Source organism: Gavialis gangeticus, unplaced genomic scaffold, assembly GCF_001723915.1.
Source record: "Gavialis gangeticus isolate Ggan-Ray unplaced genomic scaffold, GavGan_comp1, whole genome shotgun sequence".
In the NCBI taxonomy this organism is placed as follows: domain Eukaryota; kingdom Metazoa; phylum Chordata; order Crocodylia; family Gavialidae; genus Gavialis; species Gavialis gangeticus.
Genome location: NW_017729022.1, coordinates 119,929,247 through 119,954,043, shown reverse-complemented (window position 1 = coordinate 119,954,043; position 24,797 = coordinate 119,929,247). Strand labels below are relative to the sequence as shown.

Here is a 24,797-nt window from a genome sequence, read left to right as displayed (position 1 = left end):
GTTAGGGCGGCTAGGAGCTGGAACCAACTTCCAAGGGAAGTGGTGCTGGCCCCTACCCTGGGGGTCTTTAAGAAGAGGCTGGATGCCTACCTGGCTGGACTCATTTGAGTCCCGTTTCTCTTTTTGGGGTTTTTTTGTTGTTCTCCCGCCCTGGCGGGGGGTCGGGCTAGAAGATCTACTAGGTCCCTTCCGACCCTTAATCTATGAATCTATGAATCTTTAGAAGCAAAACCAAGATTGTCCTCTTTATAATAGGGGACCCCTGCATCCAAGAATTGGCACAGAGGATGTTAGAATACTTTGAAATACTGACTGTGGACTTTTTGACACAAAGATACAATACAGAGATGTAATACAGAGATGCTGTGTCGTTATGAGGCGCTTGGTATCACAATGAAAATCCTTCATTATGTTTTAGAACCAGAGTACAGGAATGTATAGAACAATGTGATCATGATGTGCTGCATTGTGATGCTATAATGGCATTATGTTGCCAGTATGGCAGTGTTATACAAAATGCAGTGAACATTCATGGTCTTTGCAAAGATCATGTGTGTTATAGTAATTAATAATACAAAAATCTAAAAAAGAGATATTAGGGTATGAATACAGCTAGTGGGGGCTGATTCACCCTTTGATGCTTTAAGCCTTTTTACTGTTCTTGTATAAACATATACAGTGGATATTTGACAGGGCCTTGTTACACAATACTTTGTGAGCTGCACAAATGTTGGTCGGTTTAGTGCTAGCTTGCAGCCACACCATCTTGAGTGGCACTTCTTTGGGGAGTGGCCACACCTTAGTGGAACAGGAGCTGGGTTATGTGTATCAAGAGATTTCCTGCCCTGGAGTGGTATAACTTTAAGCTGCTTAATGAATGCTTTGAACCATTTACAGGTGTTAAATGTGGGCAATCCAGGGGTTAAGAGCTCCAGAAACTGCTCAAAATTAACATGCAACAAGGCCCAAAGTGAACAATTTAGGAGCTGTTGCAAAACTAACCTGTAATAGGGATGTCTACCCTTTTAAGAAGGAAGTTAGCTCTGATGAAAAAGCCCAGCTACAGATCATTTGAATAAATAGGAGGTGTCTCAGCAGGAGATATAAAAGCTCCCAGGAGAGTAAGCAAAGAAGAGGAAGCAAGCTGTGTGTGGAACAGCATGCTGCAAGGAGTAGCCAGGTTACTGTGCTGCGACCAAAGCAAAAGGGGCTCTGTCTTGTTGTGTCTAGTTTTGTTTATCTGAGACTGTACTTTGCTTAGGAGCACTGACTGAGGAGCTTCTCAGGGAGCGAACTTGCCTCTAGGAGCTGGCAGGCTAAGCAACCTGCTTATATATCTGGTGTATAATACTAGCTACACAAGAGATGAATTGTATATCATGCTCTTGCACTACTTAAACAATGAACTCTGTATAACAGGCTTCTGAAATCAAGGCTATAAATATGCAATTTTATTGTGGCCTGAAATATGCCCAAGTTATATTTTCTGTGACAAATTCATAAGCAAGTTTCTCTTTTAGGCTCTAGCACTCAATGCTATGCTTAAAGTCAAAAGAAATATTTAGTTTGTAACCCATCCCCAGGAGAGAAATGAGGAAATTCTGAAAGTACTGTTTTCTTTTCAGCTCAAATTCTGTGTGTGAAATTTTTCCAAGTGTATTATACGGCACAAGTTAATTTTGTGCTGATGCACATGCAGAGGCACTGGACAGCAAGAGAAAGATTGAGAAGAGACTACTGTACAACTATCTGAAGGGCATAAACACCAGGGCATGTAACAGGAATTGTTTTATAAGTTCTAAGAAGATAAAACTAGGACTACAAGGATGGCTGAATATCAGGAAAAAATATCCCAACATTATAGTTCAAATTGAATAATCACCACATGGAAGGGGAAGATACATTGCTGAGGACATTTAATGCCAGACTCTAGAACAGACCCTAAGGAAAATCTGTCTCTGGAATACAAGGGTGTTTTTACATGTGCTCTCGAGTGAAGGGGGTGGGGAGGGGGCACCTTAATTAAAGTGGTTCAGAGAGCAGCTCTAATTAAAGTGCCTGTAGCATCTCAATGGCGGCAGGGGCGCTTTACCTAGAGCTCACGTGAGCTTTAGTTAAAGTACCCTTGCCACCATTTTGAAGTGCGGGGATGCTGAGGCAGAGGCTGGCTTGAGCGCAGTAATTATCACGCTCCAGCAGGCTCTATTAATTGAGTCTGCTCCAATGCACTGTAGTTACTGTGTGTCACAGCAACCTCCATGCTCATGTACAGGCAGCCCAAGTGACAGGCTGGATAGGCCTTACAGGTTTCTCCCACTTGGGGTTCTGTCACTGTGCTGGTCTCTTCAAAAATGCCTGGTCTGCCTAAAAAAGCACAGAGGCCTAGCAAGTAGTCTAGGACATGATTAATGGCTTCCACGGGCTTGATCAAACTCATGAATGGCATTAACCACATCTTAGACTGCTTAATAACATGGCAATTAATGGCTTTCATGGACTTCATCCTTTGATCAAGCCTGGGAAAGCCATTAATTGCTGTTAACAAGCCATGGTTTAGGGTTATCTGTCAATCTTTGGGGAGGGAGAGAGGGACTTCTGGGGCCCTTGGCCAATCAGAGGCATGAGGGGGGCACTGCTCTCTGCTGTGAAAATGGCACCTGACACCACACTCAGACCATGAAATCGGGGGGAGGGGGAGCAGCCCCTAGTCGTGGAATACACTGACTTCCGGTTACTCCTTGTAACAGGCTCCACCTCCAAACAGCAGCTATGGCACCAAACTGAATCTGTCCTTCATGCTCTGGCTTCTCAGGGTACCACTCTGCTACCTTGCCCGCCTTGCCTTGATTGTAAGTGATTATGAATTTGGAAGGGTGACCTCAGAATACGAGTTTTCACCAGATTGCTTCACTCTGCCCTGCTCATCATCACTTAAGGCCTCCATGGTCTGACTTGATTCCTGTCTTTAGCAAGGCATTACTCTATCTAGGCTTTCTTGCCCTCTCTACTCAAGCCACAGCCTTACTTGCCTTCTCAGTATAGTCTATGGGGTTTCTTGTCAGCTCTACCTTAGTTTACCAGACTCCAGGTTGGTACAACCTCCCTACCAGTCTCTCTTGGGCTCCCCATCACTAGCTCCCTGACCAGCAGTCTCACTGCCAGCCTTCAGCGCACAGTTCAAAATACAGAGTGCTTTCCCAGGCCATACTACTTACGGTAAACCACACCACCTCAATAACGCCTTCCCCAGGGCACCCCTTCACAGCTGTCCTATCCAGCCATGCCCATGCCTCACAGCCCAAATGGCTGACAAACTGATCCAAACCAAATTCATCCAAATCTTCAGCATCCTGTATTCCCATGAGCTCTTTTCTCTTCAGTGTTTAGGGTCAGTCTTGCATCTCTGGCTCAGACCCAGGCTTACAGTACTTTGGGCTCCATCCCTTCTGGTCACATGGGTTTCCTCTTAGCCTACTAATCAGCTCACTCTCCTTTGGTGCCATCTGCTTAGCTGTACTTCAGGGCACTACGCAGTAGGGCTGTGCGAAACAGCACTGTTCCATTTTGACTTGCATTTCGACGGAACAGTGTTTCATTTTGAACTTTGTTTAGATTCGAAACTGCTGTTTCATTTCATCGAAACAGTTTTACTGTTTCAACACTGTTTCACCATTTTGCCCACAGGCTATACTGGGGAAGCTCAAAACAGCCTATCAGGTCATTTCTGGCCTGATTTGGATGAAATTTGCAGGAATCATAGCCCCTTCTAAATGCATGAAGCCTGCCAAGTTTCAAGAAGACAGGTGCAGGGGTTTCAAGGAAACTGCACCTCAAAGTCTTGAAAGCAAAACTTATGTCACATGTATGTGTTAAGGCGCAGCAGGGTGAAGGCTGCAGGCCTGCTAGCTGCTGCTGAGGCCATGAAGCCTGCCAGCTGTCAAGGAGACAGGTGCAGGGGGAGTCTGGGTTCTGGGGCCCTGCACCTCTGACTGCTGACAGGCAAAACTGGAACATACAGCTCAATAACTGACCCCAAGGCAGGAAGCAGGGCAGTTCACACAATGCTGCCTTTTATGCAGTTTTTCCATCCCTCCCCCAGAGCACTGGGTGCCAATGCTCCTGAAGGGACCTCAGGGAAGGGTGACAGTCACTGGCCAGCTACACAGTCAATAATGAGAGCACTCCTTCCCCCTCCCTCTCCTTACTTTAGTTTCTGTTTCCCTGCAGGCAAGTCCATCTTGAGCTTTGAAACATTTCGAAAATTTCAAAATGTTTTGACTTGCCTCATTTTGTTTTGAGGCTGTTTTGAAGCTCTCTGTTTCATTTTGATTTTGCTGTTTTGAGCTCAAAACTAGTCGAAACAGCATCAAAATGAAACTGCCGGCGAAATTTCTCACAGCCCTACTACACAGCTACCTCCATGGAGCTATGCTCCTATAGATTACTGCAAGGCAGCATACCCCTAGACAGTTGCTTGCAGCTTTGTGGCTCCTGTCTTTATCTTCCCTTGGCTGTTTACTTTCCTGCAGCTGACCCTACCTTGGCTGCCTGCAACAAACTGCTCTCTCATTCTTGAAGTAACAGGGATAAAAGGGGCTGCTACACTCCTATCTAATAGAAAAGAGGGAGGAAACATTGACATGTACATTTTGATCACTTTCTGGTAGTAAAGTTGATGGACTGCCCCAAGATTGACAGGGGTGCATTTTTTCTATGTGGTGTGAGACAAATTTGACAAAAGATGCAAGTTTTATGCAGTCATGTAAAAAAGTGCTGGATAGAAAAGCCTTTCATATTTTTTGGCATTTCAGTAGTTTTTATTGTTCTGCACCAAGACAAAACCAGGACCTTTCAGAACTTTTTGCAAAGTAAAATGTGTGAGTGGGACCCATCCCAGAACAACCAGTAGTGCAGTGCCTAGAGGCGACTCACCTGCGATGTAAAAGGCCCAGGCTGACTTGCTGGATTTGAAGCTGATTCGTGAACATGAGGCTCTTATCTGTGTCTCCCAGTAATTAAGTGATTTGCTATTTGTGAGTTTTGACTTCCAGTCATTGAATCTTGTTATACTTTTGTCTACTAGACTGAAGGGCCCTTTGTTACCAAGCTTCTAATTTATTCCCATGGAGAAACTGTGATCATTTCACCTGCTAACAATATCATTGTTAAATTAGGGCAACTGAGTCCACAAGGTCTTTTCATGTATTACATTCCTTAAATTATTTTCATGGATCCCCTCCGTGGAATAGAGTCATACTTAGGCACCTGAGTCCATTTAGATTCCCAATAGGTAGAATAGAATCTGGCCCTAAACAGGGTATAATAGTAACATCTGTGCCAAAGAGATGTACTACAACCTCCTTACTTCTAATCAAGGCTTCCATGAATTACATTAGTCATTTTAGCCTCAGCACCACACTGGGAACTAATTAGCCACAACAACCCAAGTTCTTTTCAAAGTCACTGCTTTCCAAGATGAAGTCTCTTCCCTGTAACTGTGGTCATTGTGAGGTGAATCTCTCCATTTGTGCTGAGGGAGCTGTTCTACTTTGTATAAATAGTCATTGTACTAGAAAGAGAGACTGACTATATGACAGTTATGGCACATACCTGAAATATGGGAGACTTACATGCACCCTGTTGCTCCACATCCAGCAAACCTGAATCAGAGTCTTTTTCATCTCAGATAAGTGCTTTAAGCACATGGGCTATCACCTGTCTGGGGATAATATGCCCTCTCATTTTGACTGGAAATTCCATTCTAGGCTGAAGAAATCTTCCCAACAACCGCTGTGCTGAAACCAACCCTATCCTGCAAGTTTCAATTCTGATAAATTGGCATGCTTCATGGGAGGGGGAACAAACTAATTAATTTCCAGCCAGCTGCAGTCATAACATGTTTCTGCTCCTGCAAGAGGAAGATGCAGGGACCCACTGGAGTCCATCTGAAGAGCATGGAAAAAAGAAGTGCTCTCTTTACAATCTTGTCCCTTCCCCGCCATGATGGATACTCATTTAAGCTCTTGCTCCATAATCCAGCATTGTCAGTTTATGATATCCTAGCATCTGTGTGTTGCCTCTCAAAGTTTCCCTAATGCCTCTGTAGCCAGGCACTGAAGAACTTCCCCAGGCAAGACGATTCTTCAGTGGTATAGAAATGCTTTCTTCATAATCAAAGAAGGCAAATCCTCAAGGAACACAGATTCCTTGCAGATCAAGTGCCATGCAACTTTCTCCCTCATGGAGTTGTTAAAAGGGTCTGGTTGGGTGTTCTATATTTGTCCATTGCTGACAATCATACTATGTCACCAAAGCTTTTGGTGATCATGTGATTACCACCAGCACAGTGTTTATCAAGGGATATCATACTTTATATTTCATTCTTGTGCCTGCCTAATGCCTGTCCCTACCAAGAGAGCAACTGAAATGGAACCACTCCTGAGGGAAGTGCTTGCTGAGTTCAGGTACAAAGATCTTGGCCTGCCACTTAAAGTGGAACTGGTGACACAGACAGCTGGAATCAACAGTATGTTGCTCCTTAGTCTTCCTTAGCCCAAAAGCTTCACTACCATACAATAAAGGAAACAATAAAGCAACTCCTGAACACATTCTTCTCTGATGCTGGAACAAGGGACATGGCTAAGGAAATGGGAGGTTGTCTGAGGCTACCTGTGATCACACCTAATGCAACAGCTCCATTTGGTCATCAGTGTAAATTATGTAAAGAACCACCATGGCACCAAAATGGCCCAGCTACTGAAAAGGAGGTTTGCTGTCATGGTTGCATTCACTTCTATAGCAGCACTAAAACCTAGTTTTCCATAGCTCAATATTTGAGCCCTTCCTGTCAAAACAGTTGACATTTCAGACTAAGAACACCAAATAGTCTCAAAGCAGTGAATACATTTATGAATACTGTGATCTGTTTTATGATAGTTCATGATCAGCCCACATGGCAAAACAGGGGATAATCATTCTGTGGCAGGAGACAGCCCAGTTCCAACAAAAAAAAATCCTGTTCTCACAAACAAATCCAACAGAAAGTGCTTAGCAAAAAGAAGTCTACCATGGTCTAAGGAAACTTAACAGTTTTGCTTTAATCTGGTACAGACTTAAAGCCTACTGAGGAAAATGGATCCAAAGACTTTTGGGACCAGGCCCTATATGACTAAACAGAGGTTGTGTCCTTATGATGTCCACTGTTCACACTTAAAATGCAGTACTGCATCTGAGAGTTAGGGAACAGAGAACCAAGATCAGTGCTGTTACCCACTATGCTGCTGGGTTTTTGGTTGTAGCCGTGTTGGTCAAAGGACATAGGTAGGCCAGGTTCTTTGAGTAGGTATGATATATTTTATTAGATCAACAGTGTAGTTGGAAAAAAGTTCTTACCGAGTTTTTGGGTGCAATCACCCTTCTTCAGGCATAGGAAGCCTCTGCTGTTCTGAGACTCCAAGGAATGAGAGAAGGTAAAAATGTGGCAGGATGTCAGTGAGAATATAAATAGGTAGAAAGGGCAGAAAAGTAGGGAAGGGGAGGGAAGAAAAGGTGGGGGAAAAGAAAAATCTAAGAGGTTAGGTGTGGCAGGTACCTGGTGAATCAGATGTCAGGCAGGTTGTAATGTGTTATAAATCCAATGTCTATATTAAGTCCATGATTTTTAGTATCCAGTAGATTTATGAAATGAAGTTTGTAGGGTCATCTATGAAAGGTGTTTTTTAAGTTCCCTTTGAGGATCAGAAGAGAGAGATCGGAGGGGGAGTGATTGTTTTGTGAGAAATGTGTCCCCACAGGTAATTGGGTATTCTTGTCTTTGATAGATTTTTGGTGCGCATTCATTCTGGTGTGCAGTTGTTGTTTGGTTTCTCCTACATATTTTCTATCAGGGTATTCGGTGCCCTGGATGAGATATACAACATTTCTGGAGGTGCAGGTAGAAGATCCAGGAATGGTGATGGTTCTGTTGTGCAGTGTAGTTATTACGGGTGTGGTGGAGATGTGTTGGCAGGTTTTGCACTTCTTGTTCTGGCATGGTCTGGATACAAGCTATTTCCTTTTTCACAGACAGCCTCCTTTTTACTTTGAATCACTACCTCTATAGTGTCTCCCCTACTCACCTTTGGCCTTTTTTTCTCTCCTCCTTTTCCTGCTTTAGCTTTTGTCTTTCTAACTTCTACCTATTTACATTCTTACTGACAGCCTGCCACACTTTTAGCTTCTCTCATTCCTTGGAGTCTCGGAACAGCAGAGATTCCCTACGCCTGAAGAAGGGTGACTGAGCTGGAAAACTTGCTGAGAACTTTTTTCCCCAATTACTCAGTTGATCTAATAAAGTCTATCATATCTATTCAAAGAGCCTTGCCAGCCAATACCCTCTTTGGCTTTACAAAGAAGATATGTTGGAGACAGAGAGAGACATATAACAACAGTGAACTGCAAAAGTCTCAAAAGTTCAATTTGGAGAAATATTTTAATTTCAGGTGCTTTGCTGAAAGCTTTCTCCATATCATTTTGAGTATAAGAAAAATGGGGATATGAGCTTCTGTCTGCAGAGGGAGAGGAATCAACAAGTAGAAGGGATTTTTTGAAAAAAGACAGAAACTCTGGCCAACTGTTTGTCATATTTTATCCCCACACACAGTCTCTCTGTCTGCAGCATATCTTCTTTATAATGCCATAGTGTGTGAGCGTGTGTGTGTAAAAATATCTCTCTCTCCAAAACTTCATTTGTACACACATTACATGTTTATATTTTATGTGATTGCACTAGATACAACAGAAGCATTAGGATTTTTTATTATATAGTGTTTTTATCTGCTCTGTATTCACACCAATGTTCTGTGATCCTGTCTGACCTTATAAAGGTAGCTGTATCAGACCTACTCAGTATTTGGATGGGAGAAGGAAGAATTCCAAAGTGCAGCAGAAGTAATGGCAATTTGTCATTTATCATTTCTGTCAGTTCTAAATTAATTCTCCAACCTAGGACTAGATATCAGTGTGCTAGATATGCTATTATTCAAATAAGATATAAAGTAGAAGCCCTGAAAAACAGAAATCTCTCACATGGTTATGATCAAATTCTAAACTCTGTGCTTATATTTTGTTTACATGAAGTTTCAATTGGATTACATTTTTGTCTTTGTTTCCAAACTTGCAATTGCTATCTGTATGCAGCGCTGTGTCAGTCGTATTTCATAATAAAAGTGGCTATACTCTGTAGTGGAAAAAGCAGTTTAGATATATGCCAATAAAGCACTGAGCTGAAAACTTTTATCAGGCAAAATTCATACTGAAGTAACAACTTTGGTTGAGAAAGAATAGAATAATAAATTCAGGTTTGAAACCACTGGGCTAAATGTTTGAAGGCATTCACTATTCATTGTCATTATGCCCTTTTTTCTGTCATTTATATCATACATTTCTCTTATCTTGTATTAATTTAGCTCTACAAAGCTTTCATGTTGCAAACTGTGTTAAAGACATAGTAAAAAACAACAACAACAAAAACCACATTGTGTTTCTTAGCTATAACTATAGTACTCAAGACATAAGTTACTTGATCACAATACAAGCTCCTGTATTGTGTCTTTTATGCGCTCTCTTTTTGGCTTACCTTATACACTCCACTGATTCTGGCCGAGATTTTAAATCCTGATCTTTGGCAGCCACTCCAAAATGAATGGGAAACAGTCCCCCAAGAATAATGTCTCCCTTCCTCTGTGCCAGTTGGTTTGGTCCATAGGCAGAGGTGTTCCAGAAAAACGCCAAGACGATCAAGCAGCAGCTATAAAAAGTCATTGTTCTTCTTTTTACCACTGGATTACAGGATGCAAAATTGAGAAAGACAACATAAAGACACAAGTGGATGGAAAAGCATCTGCCAGAGGTTTCCTTTCGCTACTGCAGCCCACTGTGGATGCGGGGTGCATGGCTGCTGGGAGATAAAAGACAAGATGGTAACCTTGATGCTTGTTTTTCTCTGGCTGTCTTCTCCATCGCAGATGAACGATTCAACAGTTACTGGTTCTTTAGAACCAAAGTGTTATGTGGAGCCCATTATTGAGAATTTCTGAAAGAGAAAGATACAAAGAGTCATCATGACTAAAAGAAAAAAGAATCATCCACTGCACTTGTGTGTGCTGCCCTTTATCTAAGAACCTCCCATTACCCCACATTTTCATGCCTATTCCATTTTAGCTGTCACCACCCATCCCAGTATTTGTGCAATAGGATTAAAGGATTTATCCTTGTTTGGCTACAGAAGAGTCCCACTCCTGAAGATGTTACAAGCCTGCCCCTCCACACCAAAATGTTGCATCAGTGTCTGAAGAAAATGTGGCATGCAGCAATGTGAAAAGGGGGATCTGCACATCACTGGAAACTCTGCATCAATCCTAGCTAGACAAGTACAAAAATGCAAAACTGCACAGGTTGCAGACCTCCAAACAGTGGTTCTGTTTTGTCATATCCCCTTTTGAGATGCATTCTAAAACTTCCTCTGCTGCGTGGCCCATCATAATCCACCCACCATGGAAAGACTATCACAAACTTTCTAGTTGGCACACTGCTTAGCAAATCTACATGAACATCTCTAATTTCTTAACAAGAACCATGGGCCCTGTTAGATGCCAAATTATGCGGGTTGCAAAAAAAGTACCCAAAGTCCTGCCTGTCTTAACTTCACACTGGGCCATGTAGAACCTAGAATCAGCCCTACCTGATAAAAGCACATGGTGGTTTTCGGGACAACAGGAGTGAAAGACTATCTCACTGGAGATAAAAGATGATAACAAAACCAGTGTGAGACGAGGAAACTCATCCACTTACAGTAGAAAGCAGCAATGCAGCTCAAAGCAAATATTTCTACTACTAAAAAATATGACAAACTTTTGCCCAGAGTTTCTATCTTCTTTCGAAAAAATCCCTTTTACTTGTTTAAGTCAGATTCCTCTCCCTCTGCAGACAGAAGCTCACACCCCCACTTTTCTCATACCCAAAATGATATAGAGAAAGCTTTCAGTAAAGCACCTGAAATGAGAATACTTCTCCAAATGGAACCTTTGAGGCTTTTGCAATTCACTGTTTATTTCCTTCTCAGTTTAGCTAATCTGGCAAGACTGCTTTAATGGCTGCATCCTATTGGGAAGATAAATATTATAGCTCATCTGTACTCAGCAGGCTTCCTCTGTAGCACATCAACAGACCTATCAAGTAAAGAGGTAACTTGATTACAGTGTATAAAAATACCTACATTGGGAAAAGAAATTTGATAACAGAGGGCTCTCTAGCAGGAAAAGGCATAACAAGATCCAACTGCTGGTAATTGAAACTACATATTCAGCTATGAATCAAGTGAATACTTTAACAGTGAGGGTAATTAACCTTTGCAACAACTTACCAAATGAGATGGCTAGTTTTCCATCACTGGAAAATTTCAAATCAAAACTGGGAGGTTTTCTAAAAAGATGTGTTCTACTTCAAATAGAAGTTAATTCAAAGAAGCCTTAGGGCCTGCATTTAGGCAGGTCAGACTCACTGACCACCATTCATCCTGGGCTTATATTCTATTAATCTATACGTGTTATGTGATACATGCATTTGGAAGTAGCACATACATTCTTAGAACTGTCCCAAGAAATGGAAGATGGAGAGTCAGGACTAGAGTGTTTGTTCTCTAGACTTGTAATTGAGGCTACATGGGATTGCTGGGTTAAGGGGAGAGAAATGGGGTTCTCAATATACTTACTTTCCAAGTTACTCGTCTACATTGCGCCTTTTGTTTTCTCACTTTTTCCTTCAGTTGTGAGCCCAGTGACCAAAACTGCCACTAGAAGGCAATGATACTCCACCATGATAGCACTGATTATGTTCCCCTTAATGCATCCAGCCCAGGGGGAAGCATTTGAACCCACTTCACATATACTCTCTCATGTAGGCAGATTGTGCTCATTCTGTTCCCCAAGAAAGAAGGCCTCTGTGCAGTAAGGATGTGCTATCACTTCTCTGTCATAATGAAATTATAACTGAAGTCTATGCTAAAGAAAGTGATTCACCTCAAAGACAATTATATTTGATGACTCATTTTAAATGGTTCCAGATCTTCTGCTGCTGGCAGTAAGGATGATCTGTCACTTGCCTACCTGTCTGTTGACTGGAGAAGGTGTCCAGCTGGATTGATTATGGATATTTCATAGGAAAGCCATCTGCATTTAGCTCCAAGATAAACTTTGCTGGGTTCCATATAACTCTGCAAATCTTTGTTCTGATCATGTCATGTTTGGTCAAACAGTTTAATTGGGATTATCTGTGTGCAGCCAGCTCTGCACCACTGCCATTAAACTCTTCTCCCTTTCTTCTCAATAGACGGTTGAATGGATTGGTGCTTAGGGAAACAGATGTCAATGTGTGCCAAAGACTTTCCCTCTTGCAGCCTAAGCCTCAGAGTAAATATCCTGACTAGACTTTTTTCAGGTTGGCAGTTCCTCATCTAAAGTTAAACATTTCCACAATCCCCTTACATTTATTTTAATGTATGAGTTATGATAATAATAAAAGAATCATGAAGTTGTGTGGGCTTTTAGAAGAGGGAACCAAGATTTTCTATTCTTCAAATTCTATTAATGCAAATTATTTTCTGTGACCTCCCTTATGGAGTAAACTGCATAGAAAATGGCCCTGGGCTGCTTCTATAAGGGTCTGGTTTATGTTCAAAGAATTTACATGGTCACTGAAGGCAAGGACTTTCACTTAATGGCCTTACAGCACAACCTATTCTATGAACCTCCAGCTAGCTCCAACCACATCCAGGGAACATTTTTATACACTTGTGCTCAATACCTACCCTATGTTTCTCTCTCACTTAAGACAGTGAGTGGCAGGGCTCCCTACTAGCCTCCACTGGAGGCTAATAACCATCACCGGGGGAGCAATATAGTCCAGCTTTGTTCTGTCACCTGCCTTGGATGCAGGATGAGAATCCCTTTATTTCAAGTCCTGAGCAATGGTTATACTATTGGCGCAGATCACCAATTCTCTTCCTATTTGCCCCTACTCTGGCAAGAGGGAGATTGTACCCTTTAGATTTTCAGAGGACTGGTCTGCAACCCTTTTCTTGCCTCCTTCAAAGTCTGTTTTCTAGGTCCTTGGCTACATTTTCTTGGCACCTTTTCATTTCTGGTTGTGTGATACCAAGTCTTGCTAAATCCAGAGGCCTCTTGGTGATCCTTCTGGCACTGGCCATGGCAGTCATTTATAAATCCAGGAGAAGGAATTTTGACCAGGGAGAGATACTCTGTGACCATGAATTGTTTTCCTTGCCCTCACAGATATATGCATCTGGGTAGATGTATTGTTTTCCCCACTATAGTCTGCTTTAGGAAATTATACCAGTTAATCCAAATAATTTTTCTGTGCCAATCTTAGTGAAATTTGTACGACTTATAATAGTTTAGGCTTAAGATCCTGGTGAAAAAGATCACAGCCTTACCAAGAAAAGTACTGGATTGATAAAACAGCAGGATCTTCAGTGAAAACCCCCAATTCAGTGTGCAGTCCCATAAGGAACACGCATGGGATAACTATAAATCCTAAAAATAGGAGCGTATACAAGTCAATGTCATGCCTTTATCTAGGGAACAGTTTAGGTTACCCTTTTCCAAAAGAATATAAATAGGGGTTCCAGAGTAAGTGGCAAAAAATGATGAGAGGCCTGGAAAGACTCATGCTGTTTAGTTTAGTAGAGAGGCAGTATAGAGAAAATGTAATAGAAATACAAACATGAGGAATAGTAGAAATAGCTATCTCCTATTTAATTTCTTGTATTGTGAAAAGTAAAAAGAGGCAGCACATTTAGAATACTTTAAATTGCTGCCTTTGGAACTTAGTGCTACAAGCTATCCTTCAGACAAAGAGCTGAAATGAGTTAAAAAAGGATTAGGAAAGTATATAGATAAAGAAAACACAATGACATTAGAACAAAAATAGTTTTTTTTGGGGGGGGGGGGGTTATGGTATAAACCAATTACTGATTTCTCTTCTAGGGTTTCTTGTATCTCTCTGACTTATTTGTAACTGGACACTACCAGACACAGCCATGGAAAGATCCAGGATTTTGTAAAGGACAGTATGGGAGCAGCCACTAATGCTGCAGGGGTGGTTGCACTCCCTGCTCCTAGATCCCCTATCCCGCCAGGTAGGTATACCCTGCAGTGGGAGCAATGGGGGACTTTAAGTCCTCCGATCAGATAAGAATCTCTTCTAACCCTTCTTGGTCCCCACCATCCCTTCTTTTGTGTGCTCAGTAACATGTCCCTCCCTTCCTTTCCCCTCTTTCTGTCCCTTGCCCACTGCTGCTTCCCCTGACTCCAAAGAGTGGGAAGAGCTGGGCCCTGCCGGAAGCTGGAATTGGCTTGGGACAGCAGTGACAGTAAGCAGGTTCCCTTCTGTACCTGCTCCCAGGCTGGCAGGTAACACCCAGAGGGATTATTGCAGGGCCCCGGCACGGCTCTATGAGCGATCGTGGTGCTTGGGCCAGGTGCCAGATGATTGGAAGGTAGCAAATGTGGTCCCCATCTTCAAGAAGGGGAAGAGGGAGGACCCGGGCAACTATAGGCCCGTCAGTCTTACCTCAATCCTGGGGAAACTCTTTGAGAAGATCATCAAGGAACACATTTGTGATGGGCCGGCATCAGAAATGATGCTCAGGGGCAATCAGCATGGATTTATTAGGGGGAGATCATGTCAGACCAACCTGATTGCCTTCTACGATCAGGTCACAAAGGCCATGGATGCAGGTGTCGCGGTGGATGTAGTCTTTCTGGACTTCAGCAAGGCCTTTGACACCGTCTCTCACCCCATCCTAGTTAAAAAACTAGGTGACTGTGGCATCGATGCCTACACAGTCAGATGGATTGCAGATTGGCTGAGGGGTCGCACTCAGAGGGTGGTGGTGGATGGGTCATATTCGACCTGGGGGGAGGTGGGTAGCGGAGTCCCCCAGGGCTCGGTCCTGGGGCCTGCGCTGTTCAATTTCTTCATCAGCGATCTGGATGATGGGGTGGAAAGTAACCTGTTTAAATTCGCTGATGACACCAAAATCTGGGGGGAGGTGAGCACGCTAGCAGGGAGGGAGAGATTGCAGAGGGATCTGGATAGGTTACAGGGGTGGGCTAACAGGAACAGGATGCGTTTTAACACGGACAAGTGCAGGGTGCTGCACTTGGGCAGTAGGAACCAGCAGCACACTTACACAATGGGGAACTCCCTACTTGAGAGCACGGAGGCAGAAAGAGATCTTGGAGTCATTATTGACTCCAAGATGAACATGGGCCGACAATGCGAGGTCATGGTTGGCAGGGCTAACCGGACCTTGTCGTGCATCCACAGGTGCATCTCGAGTAGAGCCAAGGAGGTGATCCTCCCCCTCTACGCGACGCTGGTCAGGCCACAGCTGGAGTATTGTGTCCAGTTCTGTGCGCCCCATTTCAAGAGGGATGTGGACAATATGGAGAGGGTCCAGAGGAGGGCCACCCGCATGATCCGGGGACAACAGGGCAGACCCTACAGTGAGAGACTGCGGGACCTGAACCTATTCAGCCTCCACAAGAGAAGGCTGAGGGGGGACCTGGTGACCGTCTATAGACTCACTAGGGGGGAGCAGAAGGGTTTGGGGGAGACGCTGTTTCCCCTAGCGCCCGCTGGCATAACAAGGAGTAATGGGCACAAGTTGATGGAGAGGAGGTATAGATTGGACATCCGCAAGAACTACTTCACAGTTAGGGCGGCTAGGAGCTGGAACCAACTTCCAAGGGAAGTGGTGCTGGCCCCTACCCTGGGGGTCTTTAAGAAGAGGCTGGATGCCTACCTGGCTGGACTCATTTGAGTCCCATTTCTTGTTTTGGGGTTTTGTTGTTCTCCTGCCCTGGCGGGGGGTCGGGCTAGAAGATCTACTAGGTCCCTTCCGACCCTAAATCTATGAAACTATGAAACTATGACTAAGCAGGGAGAAGGAACCTACCCAGAAGTCCTGCTGTCCCCACCTGAGCCTGGCTCACTGCAGAGCTCAGCTGGAAAGCTCTGGAGTGGCTGTGGAACCCAGCAAACCCCAGGTCAGCAGGGACAGCAGCAGTGGAAGGGGTGAATGGGAGGGGAAGGGATATGCCACCAGAGGGAGGGAGGGAGGGGGGCAATTCTTACTTCCTTCAGGGACTTAAAAAAGTCCAACTGCTGTTCCAGCAGCGTCAGCTGAAAGGGGGATGTGTCTGCATCCTTACACGCCCTCTGAATCTTGCCCTTGGAGACAAAATACTGGTCTGAACTTGTTTTGCAATGCCTCTGTACCTGAAGGAAGTGGACTACATGACAACAACATTATTTTCTGAGGAAATGGACTAATGGTGAGATTTAGCAAGGTATAAGCACAAAAAGATGCAAGTCTAGTAGAATGAACAGAAACAGCAAGGTACATGTCTAACTGAAGTTAGTTTCTTAGATCCTTTTGTAAGCCTGAGTGTTTAGACACCTAAACTCCTACAAATCAAGCCTGAAAGGCTTCAACTCATTAGATGTAATACTCAATCCCAGATGTTGAAAAGACTGGAAAATACCGAGGCAGAGAAAGAAATCTATCATCTGTTGCCAGCATTCAGAGCTAGCCAGTCTCCCTTGATTGTCATTATAAATCTTCCTTGAGTTCTACTTTCTTTAATTTCATGAAAGCTATTGGCCCTTTCCCTATTAAATGACAACTTTATACAGCTAGTGATTTAAATTACCCACTAATGCATGCCTGAAGTCAAAAGAAACGGTAGAAATTGTGTGGCTACTGATACAAATTATTTGGTTCCTATTGTTTTCAGTAAATTAATTAAAAGCTTGAATTAACAGGTGATTGAATTTAGCAGGAGGCTCACTATACATAACTGCTTCCTTTTCTTAGCAGATACTTTTACATTCTGCACTTTCAACAGGACCTGAAAATAAATACTTAGATTCCAAGCTCTTAAGAGCAGAGCATTCTCCTCATATATGCCTGCTTGACACAAAGACCCAGTTGAGAATTTTTTAGTGTGAAAAATTACTTTGCCTACCCATATAAAATAATACAGGGGAAAGAGAAAAGGGTTAGTCCTCTGAATTCCTTTTAGATGCTAGTTTGTTTCTTAAATTTAATCAATTATAAGAAAGTTCTGCTACATACATAGCCTACTTACATAAGCTAGATCGTACATTTTATCATAATAAATATACACACTTTTAAATATTTTTCTTATGTAATATCTATTTTCACATTTATTCAGTATATATGAGGATATTAAGAACATGAAAATAACCAAGTACAAAATAATGTAAATAAAACAGAAAATGTTCTGAGTAAGAAAGTTCCTTTTTCACATTTACACTATTAATATAACTTGCATGTACACTTAATTTATTTTCTTTCCCTGATATTTATGTTTATGTGTCCTCATAACAGATTGCATCCTTTGAGAAATAATGAGTCAATTATCATGATCTAATAATAAAATATGCATAATTTCTCTTTAGGGTTCTTATTCTTGCATATGCTTTTCTGGATATTGTACCTACTGCAAAAAGCTCTGAAAACTACTTGATGCATCCTCTGAATATAAAGAAATATGATATACTAAAACCAGAATTGCCCACACACATATTGATTTTGAAATGTGAAAGGATTTGATAGTCTTACCCCTTCACTTAGGACAAAAGCTGTGGGGAGTGCACAAAGCTGTCGCATGAGCAAGTGGGGCAGCAAGCCAGTCCCACACACAGTGCACTCCAGGCGCTGAAAGGAAGACAGACACACGATGGGGTAATGGTGGAAGAGGAGGGGAGAGGGTGGCATGCAGCTAGAAGACACAGAAGCCACCATGTGGCTTCCCGCACTCTGCAACCAGAGCTGCAAGTGGAAGGGGAGAAGACTTGGAAAAAATACCTGTCTGAAGTAAACAGGGAGGGGGAGAAGTAAAGAGAAAGGAGTGAAAAAAAGAATAAAAATATAAAAGGACAAAATCTTGCAAGTTGCACTGCTTTGGGATTGGATTGCAGGGAGCTAAGGTAGTCAAGCATGCATCAGGTGCCAGGGGTGGCTGCAACATCCCCTGGTAGCCTTGGGATGCCTGCCCCACTTTGGCTGTATGGGTACCCTCCTCTTTTCTCCCGCCTGTTATGCCTTGAAGTAATTGGTTAATTTGTAAAAAGGGAGGTTGTTTGATAGTCTCTGAATGAGCCTTCATCTATCTGCCAGCCAGCAGATCCTTCCTCAAGTCTGCTGGTCTCAGACTCGCCCCTCAAGTGAGCCTTCCTGGCACGCTCGTGCCGTGAGCACTTATTGTCTTAAGGGCTAATTTCATGGTCTCTGACCTCCCTTGTAGCCATGCCCATGCCTTGCAGATATTACCGTCCAATCAGTCTCCCTTGCAGGGGTCTTGGTTTTTTCGGCCTCTGCCCCTTTCCTTTTGCTAGGTCTACTAGCCTAGGCCCACTGCACTGGACCTGTCTTCTGGGATTCAGCCTCTGCTCTACTCCTGGGAATTGAGCCTGCTGTGGCTTAGTCTCCATCCTGCTCCCAGGCTCTGCTGCGACCTCCACCACCCCTTATTCCCACTCCAAGCTGCCTGTATAAAACTTTAACAAAGGAATAAGCCCTCAGACTATAACCCAAAATCCCAACTAGATCTGAAAACAAACACCAGTGGCTTTCTCACAAAGTTCCCCACTGCCAAGACTCATATTCTCCTGCAAGTCAACAGCATCCTATTTACAGTACTCTCAGGGTAGTCCAAGTGTTACCCTTTCCCCAGCAGCCTTGACATCCAGACTGCCTGACCTGGCTCAGGCCCTAGGCTCATATGCTCCCTCAGCCCTGCCTCCCTCTGGTCAGGTGACTTCCCCGGGCTGGTTGTGGGTGTATCCCCTCTTTGTCTTAAAGGGCAGCTCACGGCCTAGGCAGCAGCATTTCATTGCTGCCTTCCTTCTATGCCACTGTTTAGGTGCTTGGATGGTGGCTTGGGAGCACAGAGCCTCGCTGGCAGCCAGAGCATGGCTGCTACCACATGCACAGCCCCACTCTTTCCCCCATGCTTTTTTTTGATACTGGGATTTCCCAGCAGCATAGAGAACCAAATCATGTGTGCAGGGTGCATTTTGTGGCATCTCAAAAGCCTTTGAGGTGCTGCAAAAAGCATGTTCATGCTTGTGTGGATGTGGCCAGAAAGCCTTTTTGTAAGGAGGATAGCCATGACAAGGAGGATCTATGTCACCAAAGGGGATGTGGTCAAGGATGGAAGAGCACTAAGAACACATGTTCTGAGTCTGAGACCATCTATATTCACTCTGGAAAGGTGACCTGCTTCTGGCAACGGCATTAGGATGCTCTTTTCACATTTTGATTTGTTTAGCCTTTCACCTCGAGATTGAACAGTTAGTCACTCAACATGTGCAATATATTACATTCCTGCATATTATATAAACATTCCTGCATCTCAAAGGTGATGTTTCTCTTACATGAATCTTTGTCAGTAACAGGCATTACCATAGATGCTACACTTTACTCCCATGTTCCAGTTTACAGTATTTCTATTTTTGCTAGTGCTTTTCAGCAAATATGGAAGTGGTGACTTGCCAGTGTGCCTGGAAGGAATGATTCTAAAGGTCAGATAGATCTGCCTCTCCAGCCCTCTTAATTATTGCTCTTTGTAAAAACTAAATATAAAACAGCTTGTCATTGTGAGGAGATTATGTTTTCACCAAATGGACACTTGTTCAAAAGAAAAGAGCTTACAATTAAGAAGACAGCAATGAAAAGGTGCTAGTTTTCAAACACTGTGAGTTGGGAAAACAGGCAAAAGGTTCAGGTTCCTGTTACTCTGCCCAAGCCCCCAATTCTATTTTGACAATCTCTTTTCCTTACTCTCACTCCCATGTTTAGAAAATACAAATGGGGTAGGAGGAAGCTGGGCTAGGGAATTTAAAAATATGTCCATGTATATCACTTTAGTGAGGGGAGAGAGAGAGAGAAAGTGGGACAAGGATTTAACTAGGTGTGTCTGAGCATGGCACTAGGCCCAGGTGCTGATTTAGAGGTGACAGCAGAATGGGTATCCCTGGGTAGCTTGATCCATAGTGGCAGCAGCCCATGTGCAGAGAGTCTATAACCTTTACAATAAGCAAGCTTTTAATTTTTCACACTAAAAAATTCTCAACTAGTTCTTTGTGTCAAGCAGGCATATATGAGGAGAATGTCTTTGCCCTTAAGAGCTTGAAATCTAAGTATTTATTTTCAGGTCCTGTTGAAAGTGCAGAATGTAAAAGTATCTGCTAAGAACAGGAAGCAGTTATGTATAGTGAGCCTCCTGCTAAATTCCTACTTCACATGTCCCCTCTTTTTTTTTGTGGCCACTACATATAATCTCCTCCCCCTCCAAGTGGTGGAAGGAGATGTTGAAAGACTCTCATGGGAAAGAAGCTGTTTTCTGGGTCAAGAGAGTCTAGATAAGATGACTATAGTTGTGGTAGACTACTAGCAAGGAAAGAAATAGCCCAGTTGAGCCTAAGAATGGCAGATTCCAACTGGGTACACCCCAGTGGAGAAGAATGGAGAAAAGCAAGATGGGGAGAGTGAAAATGGAAGGGGACACATAAGTGACTGATGAAAGGGAAGTAGTAACTTCTGTTCCAATGCCATGAACTCATCAATAATCAGATCTGAATTGTCCATATGCATATTCCTACTGTGAGTATGTATGCATCACACCAGTGGAGCTTAGAAACAATTTGCCTGCGAGTATCTGTACGGCCTGTGGTCATTCCACTCCTTCTCATGCTCTGGCTGAAGGGATAATGGGTGATGTTCACTTCCTGTTCCTCTGAACCACATGCGACTCCAAGCAACAGAAGGAGGGGGAGATATGGAAGGACAAATGGACAACACATCTCAAAAAACTCTACTTACTGAAAAGTGACTACTTCTGGCATGATTGCCCATGGGCACATCCTCACAGTGACCACATACCTCAAGTGCCCACATACATGGAGATGAGTCTCAAGAGTTCCCATGACAAACAGTGACTAAGGACCTGTCTCACCAAAAACAGGCTGCTTATACACATGATCACCCAGGCAATGTGTGCGTGTTGGGGGAGGAGGGGTTGCTTTAATTAGAGTGGCTCTGAGAGCCACTCTAATTAAACCACCTGCAGTGTCTTATGTATCAGTATCCCTGCGCTTCAAAATGGCGGCAGGGATGCTTTACCTAAAGCTCGCTGGTAGACAACCTCAGTCTTCTGAATGTTAAGCATAAGTCTTGTTTTCTTGTATGCCTCAGTGAAGATGTCAACTATTGTCTGAAGGTCTGCTTCCAAGTAAGCTCACACACAGCATCAACAGTGTACTGGAGCTCAATGAGTGAGGTTAAACAGGTTATCATCCATTTGGTAGTTTAGCTCCACTCTGGCTGGAAGCTTGTTGGTGGTCACATGCAGCATCATGGCAAGGAATATTAAGAGTGTTGGAGCAAAGATCCAGCCTTGCTTAATTCCCATTTTTACCTCAAAGGGTAGATTCATTACTGAGAACCAACGCTGGCATACTGTCATGGAGCAGGCAGAGTATGGTGATAAATTTTAGAGGGCATCCATACTTCAGAAGGATCCTCTACAATACTTCCCAGCTGACAGAGTCGAAAGCTTTTGTGAGGTCAAAGAAGGCTGTATAGAGAGGCTTATGTTGTTCCCAGCATTTCTCCTGCAGCTGGCGAGCTGTGAAGATCATGTCAGTTGTGCCTCTTGATGCTCTAAAGCCACACTGAGATTCCTGGAGGAGCTCTTCAGCAAGTGGAAGGAGAAGGTTGAAAAGAGTTCTCACAATAATCTTTCCTGTGGTGGACAGCAAGGTTACCACAGTTGGACTTGTCTCCTTTCTTGTGTAGCAAAACCCCCAGTTTTTCTTAGAAAAACCCTGTTTTTCTTTTTTTTTTTCTTTTAAAATGCATTCCCTCCCCTTCCCCAAATATTTCTGACTTTTCCTCTCCCTCTCTATTCCGTATAGATAATTATAAGCTAAGATGTAGGATAAGCTTTATCATTTTATTTTAAGTAGTAAGTTTTATTTTTCTCTCCCCTCTGCAGATAAGTGCCCTGATATTTTGATATAGATATCCACTGTTTTATAAGTGATAATTATTATGTTTGTATTGATTTTTTAAAATGCTTTTATATTGTGTGATTACTGTTTTAGGCCTATATATGTAAGTTAGAGTAAGTCATGTCAAGTTTCCAACTTGTAATGTCAAACTTCCATCTTCTCCCCATGCCCAGTTGTGTAACCTATGACTTATACTACCCCTCCTACATAACTTGGTTCCTGAATGAATGGGAATGAATGAGGGTGCTTCAGAGACAATGGCAGTAGGTATAAAAATAGCTCCTTCTGAATGACCAAACCATCAACACCAATACCTGGACCAATGACCCAGACATTGGAACCATCCTCAGCATTCAAGACACAAAAGATAGGCAACCCACCAAGCTGCACATGCTCAGTAAGAACACCTGGAGCCCTCTGGAACAGGACTGACCTTGCCTGGACAGGGCCTCCCCATAGGAGACCAGAGGTAGTCTGCCCCATAAAAAAGGGGTAGTGAAGACTGACTCCTTGGGACACCCTCTCCATCTGGACCAGCACCACGCCACACCACCTATCCATCCAGAGGCCCTGTCACCAACCCTCCTCTGGACAACACCTACTGGATAAAGACCCTTTTGCAGCCTGGATAGGTAGCTATCACCACCAGTCCCTCTTGAACCAAAGATTTGGACTCGGCTTCTCTTCCCTACTGGACTCCAACCCTTCCACTGAGTCTCTTTCTCCTGCTGCCATTGTGAGTGCTTGCGTGTGCATGTCTGTGTGAACCAATAACTTCATGGGGCTGTGTAGTGTGTTGTCTGTTTAATAAAACTGTTATCTGGACCCCTGAGTTGGGTTTGCCGTACTACAGTTCTGGCCCTGCTCCAATCTCTGCTCCTCCAACTTCTGTCTCATCCCCACTGCCTTTTTTCCTGATCTCTGCCACTGTTTTTGTCTCATCCCCACTGCCTTTTTCCTCTGTCTCCTAGCTGTTTCCTCCTTGCCACTGGACTTCTTTTTTTTTTCTCCTTGCTTTCACCCTGACACCAGGTGACCCCAAGTAACTCTGGTGCCACTTGATCTTAAGTAAACCCAAGCCTCTGTTCCTCAGCCAGCTTCTCTCTAGCCTACCAGTTCTAATCTGGTTATGGCAACTTTCACTCCCTACACTTAAACTCTGTCACCTTAACCTTCCCCCAAGTATCCCAGGTACCCCAAACATACACATACATACCATACCATCCAAGTTAGGAACTTACTTGTGTGTGTGTGTGTGTGTGTGTGTGTGTGTGTATAAAATGTCATTGTGTGCATGATATACGAATTAGCGATCTGTGTATGTGTACTGAGTGTGCGGTTATAGACAACTGATTTTTGTCTAACTTTTGGGGTGTATAGTGTGTGTGCTTGAATTGGTGATAGGTATGCATGTGCCTAGGCTGGTTTGGATATGTATGTGCCTGAGCTGGTAGTGTGCATGTGTGTGTGTGTATGCACCTAATTGATTTGTGTGTTTGTATATGTGCAATTATGTCATACCCTCCTGTCTAACAGCGCAATATTGAGATCCTGAGAGTTGATCTGACCCCTTAGGGCAACACTTGAAGACTGTCACAATCCCTGAGCTCATCTGGGATTTCCTCATCAGCCCAGATCCTGAAGATAACAGTGTGAGCCTGTGATGTGAGCTCCTCTCCTCCCGGCTTGCAAGATTTCCACAGTGATTCTATCTGCTCCAAATACCATGTTGTTCTTCATCTTCTTGATGGCTTTCCGCACCTTGTCAAGGGTTGGAAGGATTCTTAGATCATCTCTGACTGGGTGTTGCAGGATGGAGTTGAGAACACTCCTGTCAACAGCAAAGTCTCAACTGAGAAGGTTTTCAAAATGCTCCTTCCCATGGGCATTCATGGCTTCCCTTTCCTTGATCAGGTCTCCTCCATCCTTAGGACTCAAGGGGGTTGGTCCCTGAGTGCTGGGACCATAGATGGCTTTGGTGGTACTGAAGAAACAACACATATCAATGGATGTCAGTGAAATGTTGAATCTCTTTATCCCTGTCTTCCCACCATTTGTTCTTTGTATTGTGGATCTTCCTTTGGACCTCTGCCTTGGCTTATTGGAGATTCAGTTTCTTTTGTTTGCAGTCAGTGTTGTTTTACCAAACACAAAAGGCCTTACACTTACAGTTGATCAACAGAATCTCCCAGTTGTTCTCATCAAATCAGTCTTGAATCTCCCAGTTGTTCTCATCAAACCAATCTTGATGTTTCTCAGTAGAGAATCCAAGTGTCTCTTCGCAGGCACTGATGACAGTGGTCTTGAAGGCACCCCATATGCTGCTGACATTCTCCCATTGCTGCTGATTGGAATTTGCCAGTTTTTCATTGAGGCAGTGGTGAAAGAAGTCTCACTTGGGTCTTTGAGTCCTTCAGTATTGATCCTTTGCCAACATTATTTCTGCTGTAGCCATCATTTGGGAGCCAGTCTGAGTAATATAACCAAAAAGATGAGTCAATGATCAGTCCAGCAACCATCACCATCTTTGCGATCCCAGGCATGGATGATGACAGTCAATCAGGTGCTAATGTGGGTGTTGCCATGATGTCTTGTGCCTGTTTTTATGGCAGAACAAGAACAAGGTGTTGGTT

The 24,797-nt window shown here is 43.4% G+C and overlaps 1 protein-coding gene across 2 annotated transcripts in view; it reads right to left on the bottom strand.

The window, feature by feature from the left end:
- Positions 1–24,797, bottom strand: part of CASR (calcium sensing receptor) — a 150,381-nt gene that overhangs the window by 106,888 nt on the left and 18,696 nt on the right. Inside the window, exons 1-2 of one of the 2 annotated variants that reach the window (XM_019516079.1) lie at positions 10,721–10,784; positions 9,617–10,072 (exon numbers count right to left, since the gene is read on the bottom strand). In XM_019516079.1, the coding sequence (XP_019371624.1) occupies positions 9,617–9,801 (185 nt within the window). In that variant the 5' untranslated portion in view covers positions 9,802–10,072; positions 10,721–10,784. Of the gene's footprint in view, positions 1–9,616; positions 10,073–10,720; positions 10,785–24,797 lie in introns of those variants that run through there. The other variant, XM_019516078.1, reaches the window with a different exon arrangement.